The sequence below is a fragment of the Gloeophyllum trabeum genome (genome assembly GCF_000344685.1).
Source record: "Gloeophyllum trabeum ATCC 11539 unplaced genomic scaffold GLOTRscaffold_00013, whole genome shotgun sequence".
Taxonomy (NCBI): Eukaryota; Fungi; Basidiomycota; class Agaricomycetes; order Gloeophyllales; family Gloeophyllaceae; genus Gloeophyllum; species Gloeophyllum trabeum.
Genome location: NW_006920422.1, coordinates 597611 through 615616, shown reverse-complemented (window position 1 = coordinate 615616; position 18006 = coordinate 597611). Strand labels below are relative to the sequence as shown.

The 18006-nt window shown below is 52.6% G+C and overlaps 6 protein-coding genes and 1 non-coding gene across 7 annotated transcripts; 2 read left to right on the top strand and 5 right to left on the bottom strand.

Moving 5' to 3' along the window:
• The first annotated feature begins 3378 nt into the window (after nucleotides 1–3378).
• On the top strand, nucleotides 3379–4802 carry GLOTRDRAFT_80390 (terpenoid synthase). Its single transcript, XM_007871178.1, has 4 exons — nucleotides 3379–3871; nucleotides 3927–4215; nucleotides 4268–4631; nucleotides 4691–4802. Exons 1-3 carry the CDS (start codon nucleotides 3465–3467, stop codon nucleotides 4598–4600), a joined length of 1029 nt encoding a protein of 342 aa, XP_007869369.1. The 5' UTR covers nucleotides 3379–3464; the 3' UTR covers nucleotides 4601–4631; nucleotides 4691–4802.
• Nucleotides 4803–5878: 1076 nt separating this feature from the next.
• On the bottom strand, nucleotides 5879–7037 carry GLOTRDRAFT_47645 (terpenoid synthase; the record flags this gene model as incomplete). The annotated part of the gene is made up of 3 exons (XM_007870991.1): nucleotides 5879–6211; nucleotides 6276–6564; nucleotides 6613–7037. 3 exons carry the CDS (start codon nucleotides 7035–7037, stop codon nucleotides 5879–5881), a joined length of 1047 nt encoding a protein of 348 aa, XP_007869182.1.
• Nucleotides 6853–7566, bottom strand: GLOTRDRAFT_112196 (uncharacterized protein). Its single transcript, XM_007871177.1, has 2 exons — nucleotides 7446–7566; nucleotides 6853–7386 (listed from the first exon to the last, which is right to left on the bottom strand). The coding sequence occupies exons 1-2, from the start codon at nucleotides 7478–7480 to the stop codon at nucleotides 7236–7238; spliced, it is 186 nt and encodes a 61-aa protein (XP_007869368.1). The 5' UTR covers nucleotides 7481–7566; the 3' UTR covers nucleotides 6853–7235.
• A 1473-nt stretch (nucleotides 7567–9039) lies between these two features.
• GLOTRDRAFT_47460 (DUF1769-domain-containing protein) lies at nucleotides 9040–10232 on the bottom strand (the record flags this gene model as incomplete). Its single annotated transcript, XM_007870981.1, has 5 exons — nucleotides 9040–9294; nucleotides 9352–9438; nucleotides 9556–9730; nucleotides 9850–9955; nucleotides 10013–10232. The coding sequence occupies 5 exons, from the start codon at nucleotides 10230–10232 to the stop codon at nucleotides 9040–9042; spliced, it is 843 nt and encodes a 280-aa protein (XP_007869172.1).
• A 1170-nt stretch (nucleotides 10233–11402) lies between these two features.
• Nucleotides 11403–11494, top strand: GLOTRDRAFT_t108. The gene has a single exon. It is a non-coding gene; the product is annotated as a tRNA-Ser (tRNA).
• Nucleotides 11495–12008: 514 nt separating this feature from the next.
• Nucleotides 12009–13791, bottom strand: GLOTRDRAFT_95831 (uncharacterized protein; the record flags this gene model as incomplete). Its single annotated transcript, XM_007871176.1, has 7 exons — nucleotides 12009–12217; nucleotides 12322–12819; nucleotides 12857–12965; nucleotides 13183–13306; nucleotides 13359–13395; nucleotides 13596–13714; nucleotides 13751–13791. 7 exons carry the CDS (start codon nucleotides 13789–13791, stop codon nucleotides 12009–12011), a joined length of 1137 nt encoding a protein of 378 aa, XP_007869367.1.
• Nucleotides 13792–14277: 486 nt separating this feature from the next.
• Nucleotides 14278–15082, bottom strand: GLOTRDRAFT_117639 (uncharacterized protein). The gene is made up of 3 exons (XM_007871175.1): nucleotides 14786–15082; nucleotides 14498–14715; nucleotides 14278–14425 (listed from the first exon to the last, which is right to left on the bottom strand). The coding sequence occupies exons 1-3, from the start codon at nucleotides 14868–14870 to the stop codon at nucleotides 14423–14425; spliced, it is 306 nt and encodes a 101-aa protein (XP_007869366.1). The 5' UTR covers nucleotides 14871–15082; the 3' UTR covers nucleotides 14278–14422.
• Nucleotides 15083–18006: the final 2924 nt, after the last annotated feature.

The following is an 18006-nucleotide window of genomic DNA, read 5'->3' as shown; positions in this document are numbered from 1 at the left end:
CGGCTATGCTTTCAATCCATAAAATACAGTTTGTTATGCACATATTATTGTACCATACCAGGGATATTGATGACGTGAATAGAGTAATTTCCATGAATTTCAAGTTGTCCATCACATTTTCAATGCAATGCCAGTAGTATTGACCATGGAAACTGTTAGGGGGAGGGCACGGAAGGGGCTTCAATGGGTTCGTGTGACCCCAATTGGACAGACAGCTTCGATTACTCACCACATTTTTTTTTACAATAACCCAGCAATTTCAATCTCACAGACTGATACAATAAACTTACAAGTTAAAACCATCAGGCTATGCAGATTTTATCATAAGCAGAAGGGGTACGCGTCTGTGGCCGGTGGACAGAGCCACAGAATCGACACGCGCCCACGTGCACCGTGGTGTGGTTCTCACGTTCGCATTTGCAGTTCGCGAACGCGTTCGGCGGTGTGACCTCGCAGTGGGGTCGACTTTCTGCAGTCTGACGAGGGACTTAGCGATGGCGAGAGGCGACATTAGACGTGACAGCCGTCACTAAGGCATTGTCACTCCCTTTACGTAGGCTTCTCGGAGTTGCAATTGCGTCGTTCGCTGCTGTCATTTAGCTAGAGTATCGGATATCTGCTTCCAACCAGAGTATGCTATGCCACTAGACCAGTTTCAGGACTAGTTCTGTCGGGATCCGGCATCTAGACTAGACGACGCAGGCCAGCAACTCTCAAACATGCTCTCGTTGTGGACGCTAGCGGCGAACAGATGCCCAAGGATCGTCCTTGTCGTGTGGAATATGCTATGTGAGTTTATCGGACGTTCCAACCCTACCTAGGTCAGGAAATTAGCTTTGAAACTAGGACTTAACGATGTAAGTCCAACCTTAACAATGACCTGAGACTATGATGTTCATGTATACCCGTGCGCTGTCTGGCAGAGCATGTCAACGGCGCGAAGAGGTATCACAGCTGCCTTGCTTGCATCGCTTCATGGTAATGCTTTGGTGAATATGCATATGATTCCTGCTTTGGGATCAGAATCACTTGAAGGATAGCAAAGCGCTTGTTCCTCAATCCTCCGACCTTCAGATTAGGAGCTGTTCCCCGACTTGGCGGCATAGCCCGAGATCATACTGCCTGTTGTGATAGATATCGCCAGTCTCTTGTCTCTTACTTGTTCTTGCTGTCTGATAATACCTGGGTATCACCGGCGACGCCGAGAGTTAATCATGCGCATATACGGACCGTGCTCGGTGCCGAGGCTACTTATCCTCCATGGCACGACGTACCTGGCTCCGCTAGTTCCTATTCTGCCATATCTGGATGCTCGAAACAGCAATACCTGACGCGTATTTGCCGGTCTCGAAACTTGCATCGTCTTCATTCTTGAGGCGGATCATGCAGGCGTCCGCTTATTCTTCCAAGTGCGGCCTAATGAATGAAGGTGCGCCAGGTTATTCTTGGCGATATAATCTCTTCCCTTCAATGCGTCCTGCAAGCTCGATGTTTGTTGTACCGCGGCGATTGCCGCTGCACAGACGCAACGTCTGGCAGTATCTGATGCTTGTCTCGGGACTCGCTCCTCTATGCAATGTTCCTCGAGAAGCCGTCGGTCCGGTCTGTAGGACGTCCGGTGCCTGGAACAAATCAAGTCTCGGTGAAGGCACTGTCGTCGTACCTGAATCAAACTGCGCTGTTAGGCAAGTTGCGCCTGTCGTAGCCTTTCAGCCTCAGCGCCTGTTAACCAGTATCAGCTTACCCAGTTGGCACTGCCGGCCATTACTCTCGCGCTTCACCTCATCACTCCGGCGTATCCGTTCTGTCTGGTTAGGTGCGTCATGTGAAGGTATTAATCCTTTCCTGACTGGGACACTTCGATAATCTTGTCCGTTTCGCAGATGTAGCGCGGAATTGGTGGCTGTCTGCAGTGACGGTCATGGAACTCTCGCTTGTCTGACAAAATTTTCCCGTGCAAGGCACTTCCTACATGAACTGGCAGGAGTGGTCTATGGATACCCATCTCTGCGACTACGGCCACCCCTTAGCTCGTAGTAGCCGGACGGTGAATGAATTTACCTCCACCGTCCGGCGCTCTGGAGCGCTCCAAGCCTCCCGTAATGTCACCGGTCGATACATTGAGGCGTTATTGCGCAGTCCGGACCTTCTAACCATGCAAAGTAGCATTTTCCGGATGTAGGTCTACCCAGGACAATTGCTTGCGGTTCTCTTGACTTCTGACCCGGTCTCACGCGTCGTGCACCAATAAGGTACGACAATAAGTATACCCTTTCCCGTAGCTCGTATCCCGCTCTCTCCAACTGTCGATTCACGGGGCAGTTGTTACATCACTCCATTGTCCGTCTCGGAACATGTAGGTGTGAGATCGCGGGTTCCAAGGGTGCTGCAGGGATCAAGTATGGTATGACACATCGTTTCTGCCCTCGTCCAAGGACACGGCCGAACAATAACGCTCAGCAGAGCATCAACTTTGGCACGATGCCGACGGCGTTGGACAAAGCAGCTCGGGTCGTAGTGTATGCAATCCCGACACCGGCATTCCAGTTCGATTTGCTGGGCCGACTGTCCAGGGTGCAGGCGGCGTTGTATCGCGTGGGGCTTGTGATATCCAGGGTACGCGTGCAGTTAATTGTATCCCGTCCTGTGTCGCATCACCTCTTTTTTGGGGGCCCAGCGCCCGCCCACAACCGATTCAGGGAATGGAGGGATCGTTTCCACGACGTCCCGGGGCCGAGAATATGATGGGTGGGAAGTTCTTATGGCTGTTGTCCGGGACTCCGATCTGATCTTGACGGAACTAATTTGTCTGCACCAGTATATTACATTTACGTCACTACCGTGACCGGTCAGCCACCAGCAAAAGCCAAATGGCACCTCTGCCGGGTTCACTTGCCTATAGGGGACGGTATTCCCAGGCACATGGGCGTAGAAATGCCAGTTCGTATCACTTTAATCCCGGGCGATTCTGAAAGTCTTTGCGGTAGAAAGCATAATAACTCTGAACAATGACAGGCGGGAGGAAGGTGAAATTAACGTTGTGGACGTCACAGATCCCGATCCCGGTGAGTTGCAGAAGATCTGAATCTTCCGTTACAGTGACCGTATGCGCGACCCTTCAGATTTGAAACGCTATGATCTGAAAAAGCATCCTGTCCCTGCGTCCGCGGTGCCACGCATGCCGTGTAATGGTGACTCAACATGGAGATGTCGGGCCCCGCGTAGCGGTAATCCAATCTTTGCCAGTTTACACGCAAATCTCAGCGTTCCATATTGGACCAGCAACGCCGTTCAGATGTAGATCTTCGTCCGTTCGTTTCGGTCCTGGCCCCATATAAAAGGTCTCCAACTTGGCTGACAGTCGTCCAGGGCTCCTTCCTTTAGTTTCCGACTTCGGTTCTCTTCCCTTTTGTACCAATTCTTGAACTAATCCGCCCTCCTATCCTAATTCTAATCTCGCAGCCATGTCTACGTCGAAGCCTGCGCCAACTCAATTGGCACACCCCGCCAAAATCATCATGCCTGACTTGGTCTCGCATTGTGACTTCAAGCTTCGTATCAACCGTCACCACCGACAAGCTGCCGTAGCTTCCGAACGGTGGATGTTCAAAGGTGGAAACTTGGACGAGCAGGGTCGTACTGCCTTCCGAGGTCTCAAGGCCGGACTTCTGACGTCGATGTGCTACCCCGACGCGGCGTACCCGCAACTCAAAGTGTGCTGCGACTACATGAACTACCTCTTTCATTTGGACAACCTCACGGACGACATGGACAACAGTGGAGCCAGGAATGTTCGGGATGAGGTGATGGGCGCTCTTCGCCATCCCGAGTCGTTCCAGGTGTCAGCTAAAGTTGGGCGCATGACTAGGGAGTATGTCCTATCATGTTATTCGATCGCTGGATAACGCTGAACTATATTGTTCTAGCTACTGGAGACGTTTCATTCAGACCGGGTCGAAAGGCTCCCAGGAGCGCTTTATCCAGACATTCGACGACTTCTTCCACGCTGTATTCCAGCAAGCCATCGACCGCAAGAACGGTGTTGTTCCTGATCTGGAGTCTTACATCACCCTTCGTCGAGACACCAGTGGATGCCGCCCTTGCTTCGCACTCATCGAGTACGCGAACAACCTGCATCTGCCTGACGAAGTCATGTCGCACCCTATAATCCGCAGTCTCGAGGACGCTTCGAACGATTTGGTGACATGGTCTAACGTATGTGCTGAAGTTATCAGAATTAATGCGCAACGACTCAATAAACATCTAGGACATTTTCTCATACAACGTTGAACAAGCGCGTGGCGACACTCACAACATGATCGTTGTCGTTATGCGTGAGCAAGGCATGTCGTTACAGGAGGCTTTCGACTTCGTCGGAATGATGTGCAAACAATCAATTGACCGGTTCATCGCCGACCGGGACAACCTCCCGTCGTGGGGACCCGAGATTGATCGTCAGATTGACGTGTACGTCGACGGTCTGGCGAACTGGATCGTGGGTAGCTTGCACTGGACGTTTGAGTCTACAAGGTATTTCGGTAACAATGGCAAAGATGTCAAGGCCAACCGCATCATCACACTGCTTCCAAAATGTGCTTGAAATGCATGACTCTGCGCTGTAATACCCAATGGTGAGCATTTGTGACGTCTCCTTTGGGCTTTCGTGTTGACCTGTTAGGTTTGCTTGTAGACGCCCACATCGCTATTTGTTTATCATGTGCCACATCCCATCAATAGACCTCAGAAGTCGCCCGTGAAAAGTACACCTCGTCCTGCTGTCTGTATTCTAGCGTCGCCCTCCCCCCACTTTCCCTGTAGCATCACCCTTCAAACCCGTACACTCTTTTTATTGCTTTCGTTGCTGTAGCTATGACCACCATTCGTTCGTTCGCATTATAGACGTACACCTTCGCTTTCTCCATCTAGACCTTTAGTTTGATTAATAACTTTAGTTGCGTGCAGCGCGTTATATTACACCTACATTACTAGTAGCCCATCCCACCGCCTACCTCCGTACATAATCCCTATCTCTCCTAGTCGTCCGTTATATCATACATTTTTGAGGGCGCCTAGCGTCCCCTCACTGAACTTCGTGCCGTCCGTCCGTCGTCACTTGCATTTTGCGCCTGACATGAGCGTGTCTTAGAACTCTCAAAGCGGGCATGGCATGGTCCTGAGTCATTGACCAGTATCCACTTATAATGCACATCATGATCGTATCGTGAGGACGTAGGGTTCCTCAGTGACCAACGCTCCGGATCTTGGCCCGCAGCCATCACAATGAATGGATTGGCGCAGTTATTGGCGCTGAGCCGAGGGTGTCAATACAGCCACTATCCTACAGTTGCTGACCTTCCGAGTCCCATTTGAGATTGACAGTATCAAGCCTACTCTCTCACATCTGGTGCGAGAGAGATGGTGACCCAGCGATCACAGCCATGTGCAGTGCGATAAGCCATCATTTTGGACTCGGAACTTGAAAGTCGCGTATTGTCGAGGGACGTCCGAGGCGGAGAAATGTTCGAAAGTCCATATGTCCTGATTTATGTGTCTTGGGGACTAAAATTTATGGTCCGACAATATGCGATTTTTTTCCAAGTAGGCCCATCGATCTGTAAATGGCTGGAATTCGCGGCATGTCGACAATAGTTTACAATGAGTCGACAATGAGTCAACCTCAAGATGAAAGGAACGGACATCTGGGTACTTAGAAGCAAATGATTTATCGTGGTAGAACATGACGGTAACATAACGGTAGTGATCTCAACAGGCCACATTAGATACATGCTACGTCTAAAAATTATACGAGCGGTTAGTCTACACAGATAAGCAAGATGTAAGCGTAGATTGACAATAAGAATGAAAACCGGAAGACACACTAGCGCGAGCGAGGGAGTAGCTCGACCACGCGCGACATTTTAACATCCTTTCCCTTGTCACCGAAGTACCGACCAGAGTCGAAAGACCAGTGCAAGCTCCCCACGATCCAATCAGCCAAGCCCTGCACGTAACGAGCCACAGCGTCGTCTATGCCGGGACCCCATGAGGGCAAGTTGGCCCGATCCTCCACGAATCGGTCGATGGAATCTTTGCACATGGAACCGACGAAGTCCACGGCGCTCTGCAGCGAAAGGTGCTTCTGCTTCATGACGACGACGATCATGTTGTGTGTATCGCCGCGAGCTTGCTCGTTGTTGTAGGAAAATATATCCTGGACAAAGTAAAAGCAGGTCAATATAACAATAATAGAGGGGTGAATGGGTCGAACAACTTACGTTGGACCAGGTGACCAAGTCATTGGCAGCGTCACCCAAACTGCACAGAATTGGATGTTCCATGACCTCGTCCGGTATGGCGAGGTCATACGCATATTCTATGAGTGCCCAACACGGTCTGCAACCGCTAGTGTCGCGCCGCATCGCAATGTAGGACTCCAGGTCAGGGATATGACCTTCTTGTCGATCGTACGCCTGTTGACTGACAGCGCTGAAGAACGCATCAAAAGTCTTGATGAAACGACTCTCGACACCGAATGTCGACGTAGTGGCGAGTCGAGTCCAGAAACTAGCCCTTTTATCAGTAATTGAATCGTTAAAGTGGAATAGCACGTACTCTCGAGTCATCTTACCAACTCGAGATTGCGGGCGGTACCCATCCGGGTCACGAAGGACGCCGATCACTTCATCTCGTAGAGACCATGTACTTGATTTCTTCATGTCATCCATTAGATCGTCAAGGTGGAATAGATAATTCATGAAGTCGCAGCAAACGCGTAGTTCGTGATACGGCGCGTACGGGTAGCACATGGACGTCAGTTCGCCCGCCTTGAGAGCAAGGAAGTCTGCACGTCTGTGCTTATTCAGGTTCGCATTTTGTAGAAACCACTCCTCGGATTCCTTGGATGCTCTCGCGCAATGGACATTGGTTCGAAGTGGAAAGTCGCAATGAGAGACCAAGTCCGGTAGAACGATCTTAGCCGGAGGACTATCCGCCGTCGAAAGGCATCGCGAACGGCGAGGTATACAAGACAAATGCATAGTGGGGAGGAAGTCAAGAGAGCGGAGAAGGGGCGTCCAAGCGTTCAAGCCGCAGAAAATAACCAAGAAAACCACAGGCCACGGAGCAGTACGACATGAGGCCCTTTACTTTTATACGCTCGACGTGGCCCGAAACACGCGGACCCTAGATTGAATCGTCGGCCATTTTGCAGGTTATTTTGGATGAGGTGCGCGAGATTAGAGTGGCCGGGTCTCATTGTGCAAGATCGACAGGGCCGAAGACGGTGAACTCAGCTTCTTGTGTCGCCCGCTCATTGGATCTCCCGAAGCCACGACGTCCGATGCTTCGACTTCACTTCGAGAAGCACTACAACCGCCCGCCAAGTGACTGTTGCGCCGGAGATGCGTTACGTATGACCCCTGTTTGGTATCACTAAACGTACGTACGGCGCATAAACGGACTGGGCTCGCAAGGCAAGCATTGCCCGCCCACTTCGCGTTGTATCTGGGCTTCGAAGCGCACCTGCTCTATAGTTGAATATGTTTAGATCAACCGCAGCCTCCAAGGCGTGCATGAAATGCGCAGGCTCAAAGAATGGAGGTCAAACATGCGGACAACCTGCAGACCTCTGCAGGCACTGGTGGGCCCGTGGGACTTTGATCACTGGAATTACCAAAAACGTCAATGTTTTAAGATGTGAAATGCCGTCGGGGCATGTCAAACAACTCGGGAATATCTGTGATATTCGTGGCGGCATGCAATGGGATGCGCGACAGTGTACGAACACCGCCGCGTCTTCCCTTTGCATGTCACAGCTACAAGCCGCCCAACAAGATGATGGCTGCGAGGGAGACGAAGAATAATCATCCAAATCGGAGACGACCTCGATGAACAGGCTCAAAAACGTATAAATTTAGAATTCCTCACCCAATGCAGTGGTATAACACTGACAAAAACGCCAGAGGAGATGCCTCCATACTGATTAGATGAGCCACAGGCAATATCCGGCCAACAGCCGGGTGGAGATTCTCCTGGAAGGAGCAGAATTGGCAGACAACGAAGGGCGTGTGTAGACTTACTGCACGGAACCTGGCACGATTGCCAATAAAGACGACGTGGAGGTATATGAGTCTCGGGGCTTTCGTCTAGAAAATCCAAGCCAGGGAAGCCATCGTAGCCCAGCTTCAATGCATTCTGATGCAAGTTATTGGATGACAACAACGGATACCCGCGCACAGTCAGAGGGAAGTGGAAATGTTCGACACCTTGCAATACTTGCCTGGTACGGGAAGGCCATCACTGCGAACACAGCGGCTGGTGATCAAGACCGTCGCAACGAGCGATGCTATTAAAAGCACACTACACCTGCGCAGAAAAGCAAGGCGCATCAGATATCTTAAACAGCGCTGCATCATGACACCTATGACAGATCTATGCAGACGAGAGGCTGGCTGGTACAGCTGCAGGTTGTACCTCGCGGTCACGTCGAAAAGAGACGCCGACGAAAGCCGCACTGCCCCGCGTAGTCCCCGAGCATGCCATGGAAAACACTCACCTGATCATTGCGCAATGGTGCGAGTCGAGATCAAAGGGCCAAAGATCGGGAGTAAAGGTGATGAGCGCGCGACGCAATACAGTCGTACTAGTGAAGAATAAAGATCTGAAGGGCAACGTACAGCGAGATGGTGTTCAAGCACGAAGGCCATTTTGGAATTGGGCAGTAGACGGGCGCGCCTTCATATCAGACTATGCCGTTTAACCCGCGCCAGGAAGCCTATCAAAGAGTAATGAAATGAGAGACGGGAAGATCGTGCCCTGCGAGGTGCATTCAGATAATCGTTATCGGTAATATCTCTGGACAGGAGTTCCTTTCATGACGATATAGTGACTCTATTCTTGCAAGAGTAGGAGGACTATGGATACATCCCAAGAAATGCTACAAACGCCGAAGGCTGTCCCCATTCATGCAGTTCTGTGTCAAAGACTGTCCAAGAAACTCTCACCGCATATACCGACACCGGCAAAAACTTAGTCGATACCTTACGCGCCGACATGACCTTCACCCTGGGCTCTATCCTTCACCAGCTCGATTGCGACACACCAGAAGATTCGACCCCAGGGCATACCGTCCTCGCCTTCTGGGTCTTCAGGTTTTCTGCGCTTACAGCAAACGAACCGTACTTGCTGCCCGTCCCAATAGCGCATAAGGTCAATGCTGAGCCCGCCGGGAAGCTTCAGAGCGAGCGAGGGATTGAATTCTAGGTAACCGTAGCAGAAGTCCGTGGTTAAGACATCCTATAGCATCATTTCAGGCGTAATCCGATGACGTCGTGCATGCTCAAAAGGACTTACCTCGGGACCAAAGACAATTTCTCTCCTGCGCTTGGCCTGAGTGAAATACGAGCGACGTTCGCTAGCGTTGGATAGTGACAAATTCCTCTTCTCTTGTTTGCCCTCCTTGCCCGATTTCTTGGAACTACTCGACGCGGTTGATTTAATGGAAGCCAATGAGGAAGAAGAGGATGCGGCTGTCGGAGCGGTGTATAGCTCTTCGACGTCGGTTGCAGCCAGATACAATTGTGAAGTGTCGTCGTTAAGGGGAGCCAGAGGAGGGAATGCTGGGGCCTCCGAACGAGTATAAGCCAAGTAAGGCATGGTCGATATAAGAGGCGACAAGGCCCACGGTTGGGTCTGAGATGTCAAGTCGTGCTCCAAAGTGGGATCTACATATCTGTGCAGATATCAGTACGAGCTCAACAGATGCGATTTCCTCTTCGTAGGTCTTGCGGCACGAACAAAGTACGTGACAGAGGAGAAAGGGTGATACTCAAACAGCGACGAATGACGTACTTCATGAGCTTTAAGGCAGCCCCTGAGCCCCATGGAAGGTTTAACGGATGGTCGAACGTATTTCCAAACAGGATGTCATCTGCAGATTGTGGTTCAAGGAACCTGCCTAAGGTACGCATCACATGTCGGCGTAACACTATGAACATATGGAAAGTTTGTTCACCTTGGACCTGAATGCTCCAGGAAACGTCCTTCCTCTCTGGCTTCTGGAAGTAGTCATGCTTCAGAACTTTCCCTTCGGCATCCGTGAAATCCTTTATGTATGCCAACACCTTCCCTTCGAACACGTCCGACACTATCTCGAATGATTTATCCGAATTGACTTCAATCGGCTGCAGAGAAGAGAGGCTCGGACCAGCCAAAACACGAAGACGAGGCGACATGGTGGTTGGAAGGTAAGATAGCAACGCACAAAAGTTGGAGTCGTCGAGGTGACCGGTACGTCAAGACCCCCACCTTCCGCTTTCGATATCTCGCTGGCAGTGAGACCGAGCATCCCAACTGAGAACATTGACGGTGCAGAGAGCATTCATAACGTGTGTATAGAAGATAACGCTCCTAGTTTCGTGCACTCTAGCTGTGTTGGGACTCCCGTGGCATCGCAGCATATCCGTCGGTGATCCTCAAGCGTGGGAATTGTGGCCGAATGTCACTTTGCCTTGACCTGGCCTTGACTCTGCCACAATTTCTGCGTCCTGGCTGCATCCTCCTCTATGTGAAAAATTGGCGGTCCGTGCTGGTTGGACGCAACTTTGCTCGGGAACATAGGCTAATAGGATGCCAAAAGACGACGTCAGTAGGATTCGAATCTACGCCCGTTCCGAGTAGTTCAAGTCTGTCTGCCACTCCTCCCTTCTGACGTTCTCCCTCTCCCTTCTGAGTTCACTCCAGCCCTTCACCCACACCTGTGTGGTAGGTTCTCTTCACCAAACATCCCTCCTACGGCCCCTCTGATGTCACTGCATCACAATAGTCCTCTCACTCAAGATCTGTAAATGCCTTCCCAACAGCTGCCCTGTCTCGGACATCCAAGCCCTACTTATAGACCTCAGCGTTTTGTTGCAATCTCGTATCCATTGACAGTCCCCGACCCGTCGACACATGAGTCGGCTATCCGCACCAGCTACACGTCGAAGCTAAAGGACGAATACTTTCCTGTAACTGACACTCGAGATACAGATACAACCGTCCCATACAGGCTAGACACCTCAATATCCAGTGAACAGGTAAGCGATCCTGTTTACGTCCCATATATCCCTTCCACGGTACTGTGTCGTTGTCAGCCGCATACTTCACGGTACTCACTGATGCTCTGCATAGTCCCCAGCCGTCCCTACAAGCACGAGCCGCCTTCGTCGGCCAATCTTCATTCATGAGGCTACGTGTCGACAATCTCTCCGCTTTGCAGTTCGTCCTCGATTTGGTACTGACGTTTGTCGACTTCAGTGGGGCATCGACAGCCTTCTGCCTCCTTTAAACGAGCGTGGACTAAGCCAGGAATCCTCCTAAAGCTAATAACGTACATAGCCTACTCTGTAAGGCACAGATATATAGGTGCGGTGGCCGAGTGGTTAAGGCGACAGATTAGAATCAACTGACAATCTGTTCCGCTCTGCGGGCATAGGTTCGAATCCTATCCGCACCGTTTTTGGTAATTCCTCTACCATATTCGGCCATTCACACTTGTGTTTGTTCTTTTTTTTGGTGGAGCGTTGGTTCCCGCTGGGCGGTTACTGAGGCGTCACCATTGGCATAATCGTTGCCCCTGGACCCGCTGGTTTGGGCAACCTTTCGGTTGCTAGGAATGTCAATAGTATTGTTGTCACCGCGGGGAATGCTTTTATGCACCGAGTGAGGGGCTCAGGCCGTCCAGTATCTTGTGCAGCGTGTCTTTACCTTACTTACCTTACCCAGGGATTCTCATCACCCGACCCCTAACGCTGCAAAGGACGGCCTAAAAAACCGCCGCCTGTTTGTACCCAATCGTGGGTAGCGTCTTCCATACCTCTTGGAGGAGAGGAGGCCCGACCACGTTGCTGGCCCTGCGTGGGTGTAGGGCTTTGAGTGAAAAGACAGTCGAAGTTGTGGTCTCTTGTTGATGGCTCTCAACCATTTATTATATATTTCGGTGGGTGCGAAGTTTGCATTCTCATTGCGTATCACCCTCTCACAACGGAGTTTCCAGAACATGTGTGCGGATCCGCAATTAGTATTTGGTACAGGCGCATATCGCCAGTGAGTAGTTGTCCTTTCGCAGATGTGAACTCCGCCATGCCACAGGCTAGAATGAGGGCGGAACCTTTCTTTATTGCGTTTGGTCCACAGCTCTTCGAGTCCCAGATCAATTCCTGTCCGGGGGCGTCACATGCTGTCTGTATGTGATCCATAGATTCTAGCACCCCACAGTGGACGCAGGTTCCCCGTTCTTTTATCTCTCCGGGGAAGGAGCCTCGGGTCCATTTGTTCGCCCACCATGTAGGCGTCGTGTGCCGTCGTCCACAGGAAATAGCGGCTCTCCGCGACAAGTCTTCAAGTTTGCATCTCGGGGATTCCCATATTTTGCTATCTGTAAAAAGAACAGGGGCTGTAGTCTGAAAGTCTCTTCAGTCGCTGCCTTTGTCTTTCGGATCATTGCATCGGTACGCGACCGTTTCACAAACCTGGTGAGTTTGTGCGCTCTGATGGCGCAGTAGGCCAGGGCTTGGCTGGCAGCCATGACCTTCACTCCCGACAGGCGTAGGTGAGTTGGGATTGTCAGGTTTATATTGTCGCACTGAGGTTTCGCGGCCGCTGCGCCCGCTGCGGCATCGGCCTGTTCGTTGCTTTCGTGTCCATTGTGACCTTTGACCCATGCGAAGGTGCGAGCCGCTCGGCTCCTGAGGGCGGCTAATGTTCCGCGTATGATATCACTATTGGCCACATCCACGAAGCCTTGATATGTTCGGCCATTCACTTCAATGTACATTGACACTAGTGACATATGATTGCAGTGCGTAGCAGTCACAACCTCTCATGTTCGCTCCTGCGAGTTGGGGCTTATGGCGGGGCTTATGCTGAAAGTAACGAGGAATGTAACGCAGCTTCATCCCGGTGCAATCCACATCTAACGTCCGCCGCTTCGAATTCAGTCGTTATCATGTCAAAAAATGTTAGATGAGGATGCGAGCCATAGGTCCGCAAGAGGGCTCTGGGTCAGGCAATTGAATCGTTCAGTCAATGCGGGCCCTACCTTCCAATATGACCCAAGCAGAGTAGACGGGGTTACTATCGCCGCAATATTACTGATGTCATTTTAGGAGTGGCTTTCGCCCCACCTGCTTTTTACGGACTGACCGTACCCCTCTTTGTACAAAGCGCAAGCTGGTATCCACCGAACCTGGCATCAGCGTATACTGGGAGCAGGATAGCATACACATCGACCTCCCGGCGCTTTGGCGGATCCTTGACGCGTCGACGCCTTTGAGGCGAGCACCCGAAAGGATATACTGTACTATTTGGCGGCAACGCACCCCGGGAGTATCGCTGCAGACAGGTGCAGCACCAAGCCTATATGAACAACAAACAGATTATTATAACCACGGCAGGTGCGCCGCTGGCCTAAGTCCGCTTGTCGCCTGTCTTATTAGCGGAGACGTTCAATGCTCCGAGATGTTCAGCGACATCCCAGCGGCGAATCAGCAAGCGTAGTCCCACTCTCAAGGATCTGGTGATACTTGTGTGGATACAGAAAGCGAATGGAGTCTCACCTAGCCCCGACTTAATGGTGGATTGCCAATGGGTGCAGGCCGAGAGCTCTGCCCACGGAGATGAAAGGTAGGCGATCTTATGCAAGGATGCGGCGTATTCGTCAGCTCCGTAGGCTGACCTTCATGATACACCGGCATGCAAGCGCGCAACGAACCTTCCTTTACGTGTAGCCTCAAACTTATATGTGGCATGCATGGATAAAGTACGCACCCATACCAAAGACCTGCTTCTTCACATTAATCACGGGCATCGATTAGGTAGAAAAGTACCGACCTGGCCAACCAGCCCCATTCCTATGATCGCAGCCGCTTCTGGGGTGCGGTAAGGTCGAAGCCCCGGCACATATTCTTAATCTCGCGTGGCATCTACTACCGTCGGCACGCTAAGGAAGAAGGCGGCTGGCAGGCACGACGACTACCGCCAATCCCCGGACAATTCTAGCAATGTGCCCCTTCTGCTCGGTATACTTCCCCTGAGCCGCGTCGCATGACTTGCATGGGAATCCATATCCCAACGTTAAGCATTCAGGCAATATTGCCCGATGACCACCTGCACATTCTCCCCCTTCCTGGCGCCTTGTCACAGGCATATGCCGGCCACGAGGAGGGATGCATGTGCGCAAGTAGCAGATGAATTTGAACGCGCCGGGTCCGCCAAGGTTTGAGAAACTCACCATATCGTATACGCCACTGACTGAATGGCAGTTCCCACCGGTGTCACACGAGCGTCCGCAGCCTTAGGCAGAAGGTAACGAGGGCCCCAGGGAATACGAACAGCTTGTCAGGCACGCCGCAGAGCCGAGTTGGTTCCGGCGGACGAGGTTGGGTTACTATTATCAGCAGCGTATCAATCAAGGGTAAGTAAGTATCAAGGGTGGATGTATACGTTGGAGGGTACGTACCATGAACACGCACGCCACCGAGGTGTCGGGACATCTGATCCTCGGCAGCCCGGCAGCATACAAGGGGTGCGTCTGTATATGCGCACCTCCAGGTCGTTCGGGGAAACCTGGGGCTCCGTTCGAACCTGCTGCAGAATACCACCGCGTGTATAGGGTGTAATGAGGACTGTTGGCATCTTTGCGGGCGCTATTGGAGGTCGGGTGACTGGAGGTGTTTCCTGAATGAGGGTGACAATGTACGATCCTATTCAGTCGCGTTACCCGGGGACCGATCGATGGCCAGCGTACTCAAACTGGAGCAAACGGGAGCCGGGCTGGCTGCGTAAGCGCACACGGTGCAGACCAGGGACATGTCCAATTTTCGCGGGCCCATTTTCGGGGTATGAAAGGCCGTTTACGACCATAGTTCTCGTGGGCAGGATCGACGCCTAAGAGAGCCTGGAATGGGAGAAAAGCAACCTGTTGACTGCGGATACCTATGGGGAGGAAGGAGCATGCATGCTGTCGCGGTTGTGGTCCCTCTTCCGCCTTTACCGTAGGCACCGGCTCCACAGTACATGGTTCAGCCTAACCACAGGTCCCCTTGAAAGATAGCGCGTCGCATGAGCAGGTTCGTATCAGGGTTGTATTAATCAAGAGACGCATACCTTTCACATCCGAAGGCCTTTCCGGAGGCAGCATCCACATATTCAACAGACGCATACATCCTACGCTGGAGGGTATTTACGTCAAGCACGCAGATGTCAAGTTGAAAAGTTCCCCGCCTCGTTCAACACAGCGAAAGCAAGCAAGAACGTTAACGACTGAATAGGATCGGCACTTGACCTGCCCCTACGTCCACGGATGCCAGTGCCCAACTGATCTCGGACCATCCTGGGAGCCAATCTCGGAAAGTATAGGTATTCCTTCCCCATGGATATCGGAGGAATCAATCTTGGATAGAGCACGAGATAAACGCAAGCGTGCTGGCGTTTATGGAAGGAGACTCGAGAGGCGCGCAGGAAGTGCCAATCTCGAAGCCTCACGTGGACAGCGCGTTACGGCATGCCAGTGGTACGCTTGGTAGCTCTCGAGAATCGAGATGCATCGTCCGTCAGCAACCCCCCTCGCAGGACTGCAGAACAATCCATTGAGCGTTTTCGCGCATATATGCGTAAGCACCGAGCGCCGCTAGAGATACAGCTTCGGTCCATGTCTGGCGCCGACACGTCGCCGCCGCCCGATGCAACATCATCGGGGCAGAAATCGAGGGTGGCTTTATTCCGGTACTTACATACTGTACATCTCGTGTCTCAGCGGTGCCTAGAAAAGCAAATACATCAGCGTCTCGGGCTGACTGTGGCCCTATCTTTACTTGCGCCGCGCCACAACTGGTACCGGTCTTTGTTAGAACCTGGGATTCCATTCCAGTCACACCTTGCAATAGTACGTGACCGCGACGCACCGTGAAACCAATGCTCACACGCACGGCCCGACGAGGAGGAACGCAGTGTATGTGCTTACTGTACGAGCGCGTACGTGGAGAATTGGATGGCGAGCGGCCAGGCGCGAAACGCGCAGCGCTCGCACAGCTATCCCCACACGCACCTACTTACTGCTGCGGGCATACAAGACAATATGATATGAAGCCGCAGCAGGCAATTAGAGAGATAACCGCGGCTCTGAATGCATCCAGGGAAGGGGGACGGCTCAGACAGCAGCCACATTTCAGTCAGCTTGACAGCGAATGCATACATACTAGTCAGGATCTGTGGGCCTAGGCTTGCTGGTGATAACGCGAGCGAACAGAACATATCCGAATCGCCGAGAATGAATGAATGGGCGAATAGGGTTACAATTGATATTACGAATGGTGTGAGTATTGGCGCCCACAACGTCAACAGGCATACGAAACGGCCGATGAGGACGTGTTGAAATACAGCACTCAAGAAGAGGCGAGGACCGGAAGGATCGCGCAATTGGAATCGTATTGCGGGCGGCGAGGATGAATTCGGAGTACACGAAACATACCCGACCATTGCACACCGACGCGCCCGTGTCTGTCCGCACCCGGACGCCAGTGAGAAGAGCCGGGTCGGAGTGTATGGGTGTCATTACGGCTGCAAGCACTGGGAGGGTCGGGATTCGGGAAAACCGACTGACGCGGCATGAACGAGCAGCAGGCCCAGGTCTAGAGCCGCAGCGTGCTGTGTGACGGGATCCCCGGGTCGACCCCACAGAAAGCCTGTTGACTGGTCGATCGTCGCGTTGGAGTAGCGATGGACTGTCAGCGCGGTGGAGCATCGCGCTGGCTTTATACTATAGCTACGTACGTATCGATAAGGATTTAGCTCGCAAAAGCCCGGGCGTGGTACAGCCAGCATGGGGCGCGACGACAATATACGCGTCCGGTCACCGATCGCGGTGTGCGTGACGGGACGAGACGAGACTGGGTGCAGAGTCAATCCGAGGCGGGAGCCGCGGCAGGACGGGTTTCGGCAGGGGTTTTCGAGAGACTGCCTCTGCCGCTGCGATAATCCTGCCTGCATTTTCGTGCTCAGATTGGGATTTCTAGAATAGGCGGCGCGGATCTTGGAGGTGCGTATGGGTGCTCCCTCGTCTGAGTCTACTGTAATCTCATCTGCGCCCGAAGTTCGTGCGGGTGGATGGGAACCCAGAAACGGGATGGTGACGATGGTGCAAAATTCCAAGGTCCGGATATATCCCACCTGACAAGGCAGCGCGAGTGCGAGCGGGACGTCCAGATAAAGTGACATCACCTTCGAGCGTACGAGAGCAACCTTCGATGCCGTGTCTGTTTGTCTCGAGATTTCGAGGCAAATGATGAGTGGAAGGGGAAGGTTTCGCCCGGACTCCTGGCGACAATCTGGAATCAGATCAGGCTGCGAGCGGTCTGGGCTCGCGCTCCCCGGATAGGGCGATCGCTCGTGTTTCTGCCATTGGACAGAAGAGAGCAGCGGATTTTTCGAGAGGCGGCTGACGCCTTCGACGAATGGAGACGACCGGCAGCGATCAGCTGGCCAGACTTGTTTGTGGCTGTCCCGCCCATCGTTGGGCCAATCACGTCGCCGCACCGCAGACGACGCCGAAAATTTGCGCTTGCTGCTGCGAGCAGCACGGCGTTTCAGAGAAACATGGCGTGGGTGTGGCCAGGGAAGCTGTCTCTGATATATCGCTGATTACATCGCCGTCCATTGTCGCGCGCGAGAGCTGTGTGCGCCCGGGCTTTTCATAGGACAGCGCGCGCGCGCGGGGGCAGCCGCCGAACGCGCCGTCGCCCGTAAAAACCGAGGTCAGCACGACGTCACAGCCTCGCGCATCGATATGCCCAAACCGGCACCCACTCGGGGCCCACCTGCCATTCCGGGCAAACGTTCATTGGTCTCCACGGCGATGACAAAGCAGGCGGTCACAAAGAAAGCAGCAGCGAGATCGCATCGGGCGCCCTGCTCCTTCGCCACCCCCGCCCGGCCAGCCTGCGCCGCGGCCATATAAACGCCATGGCTCCG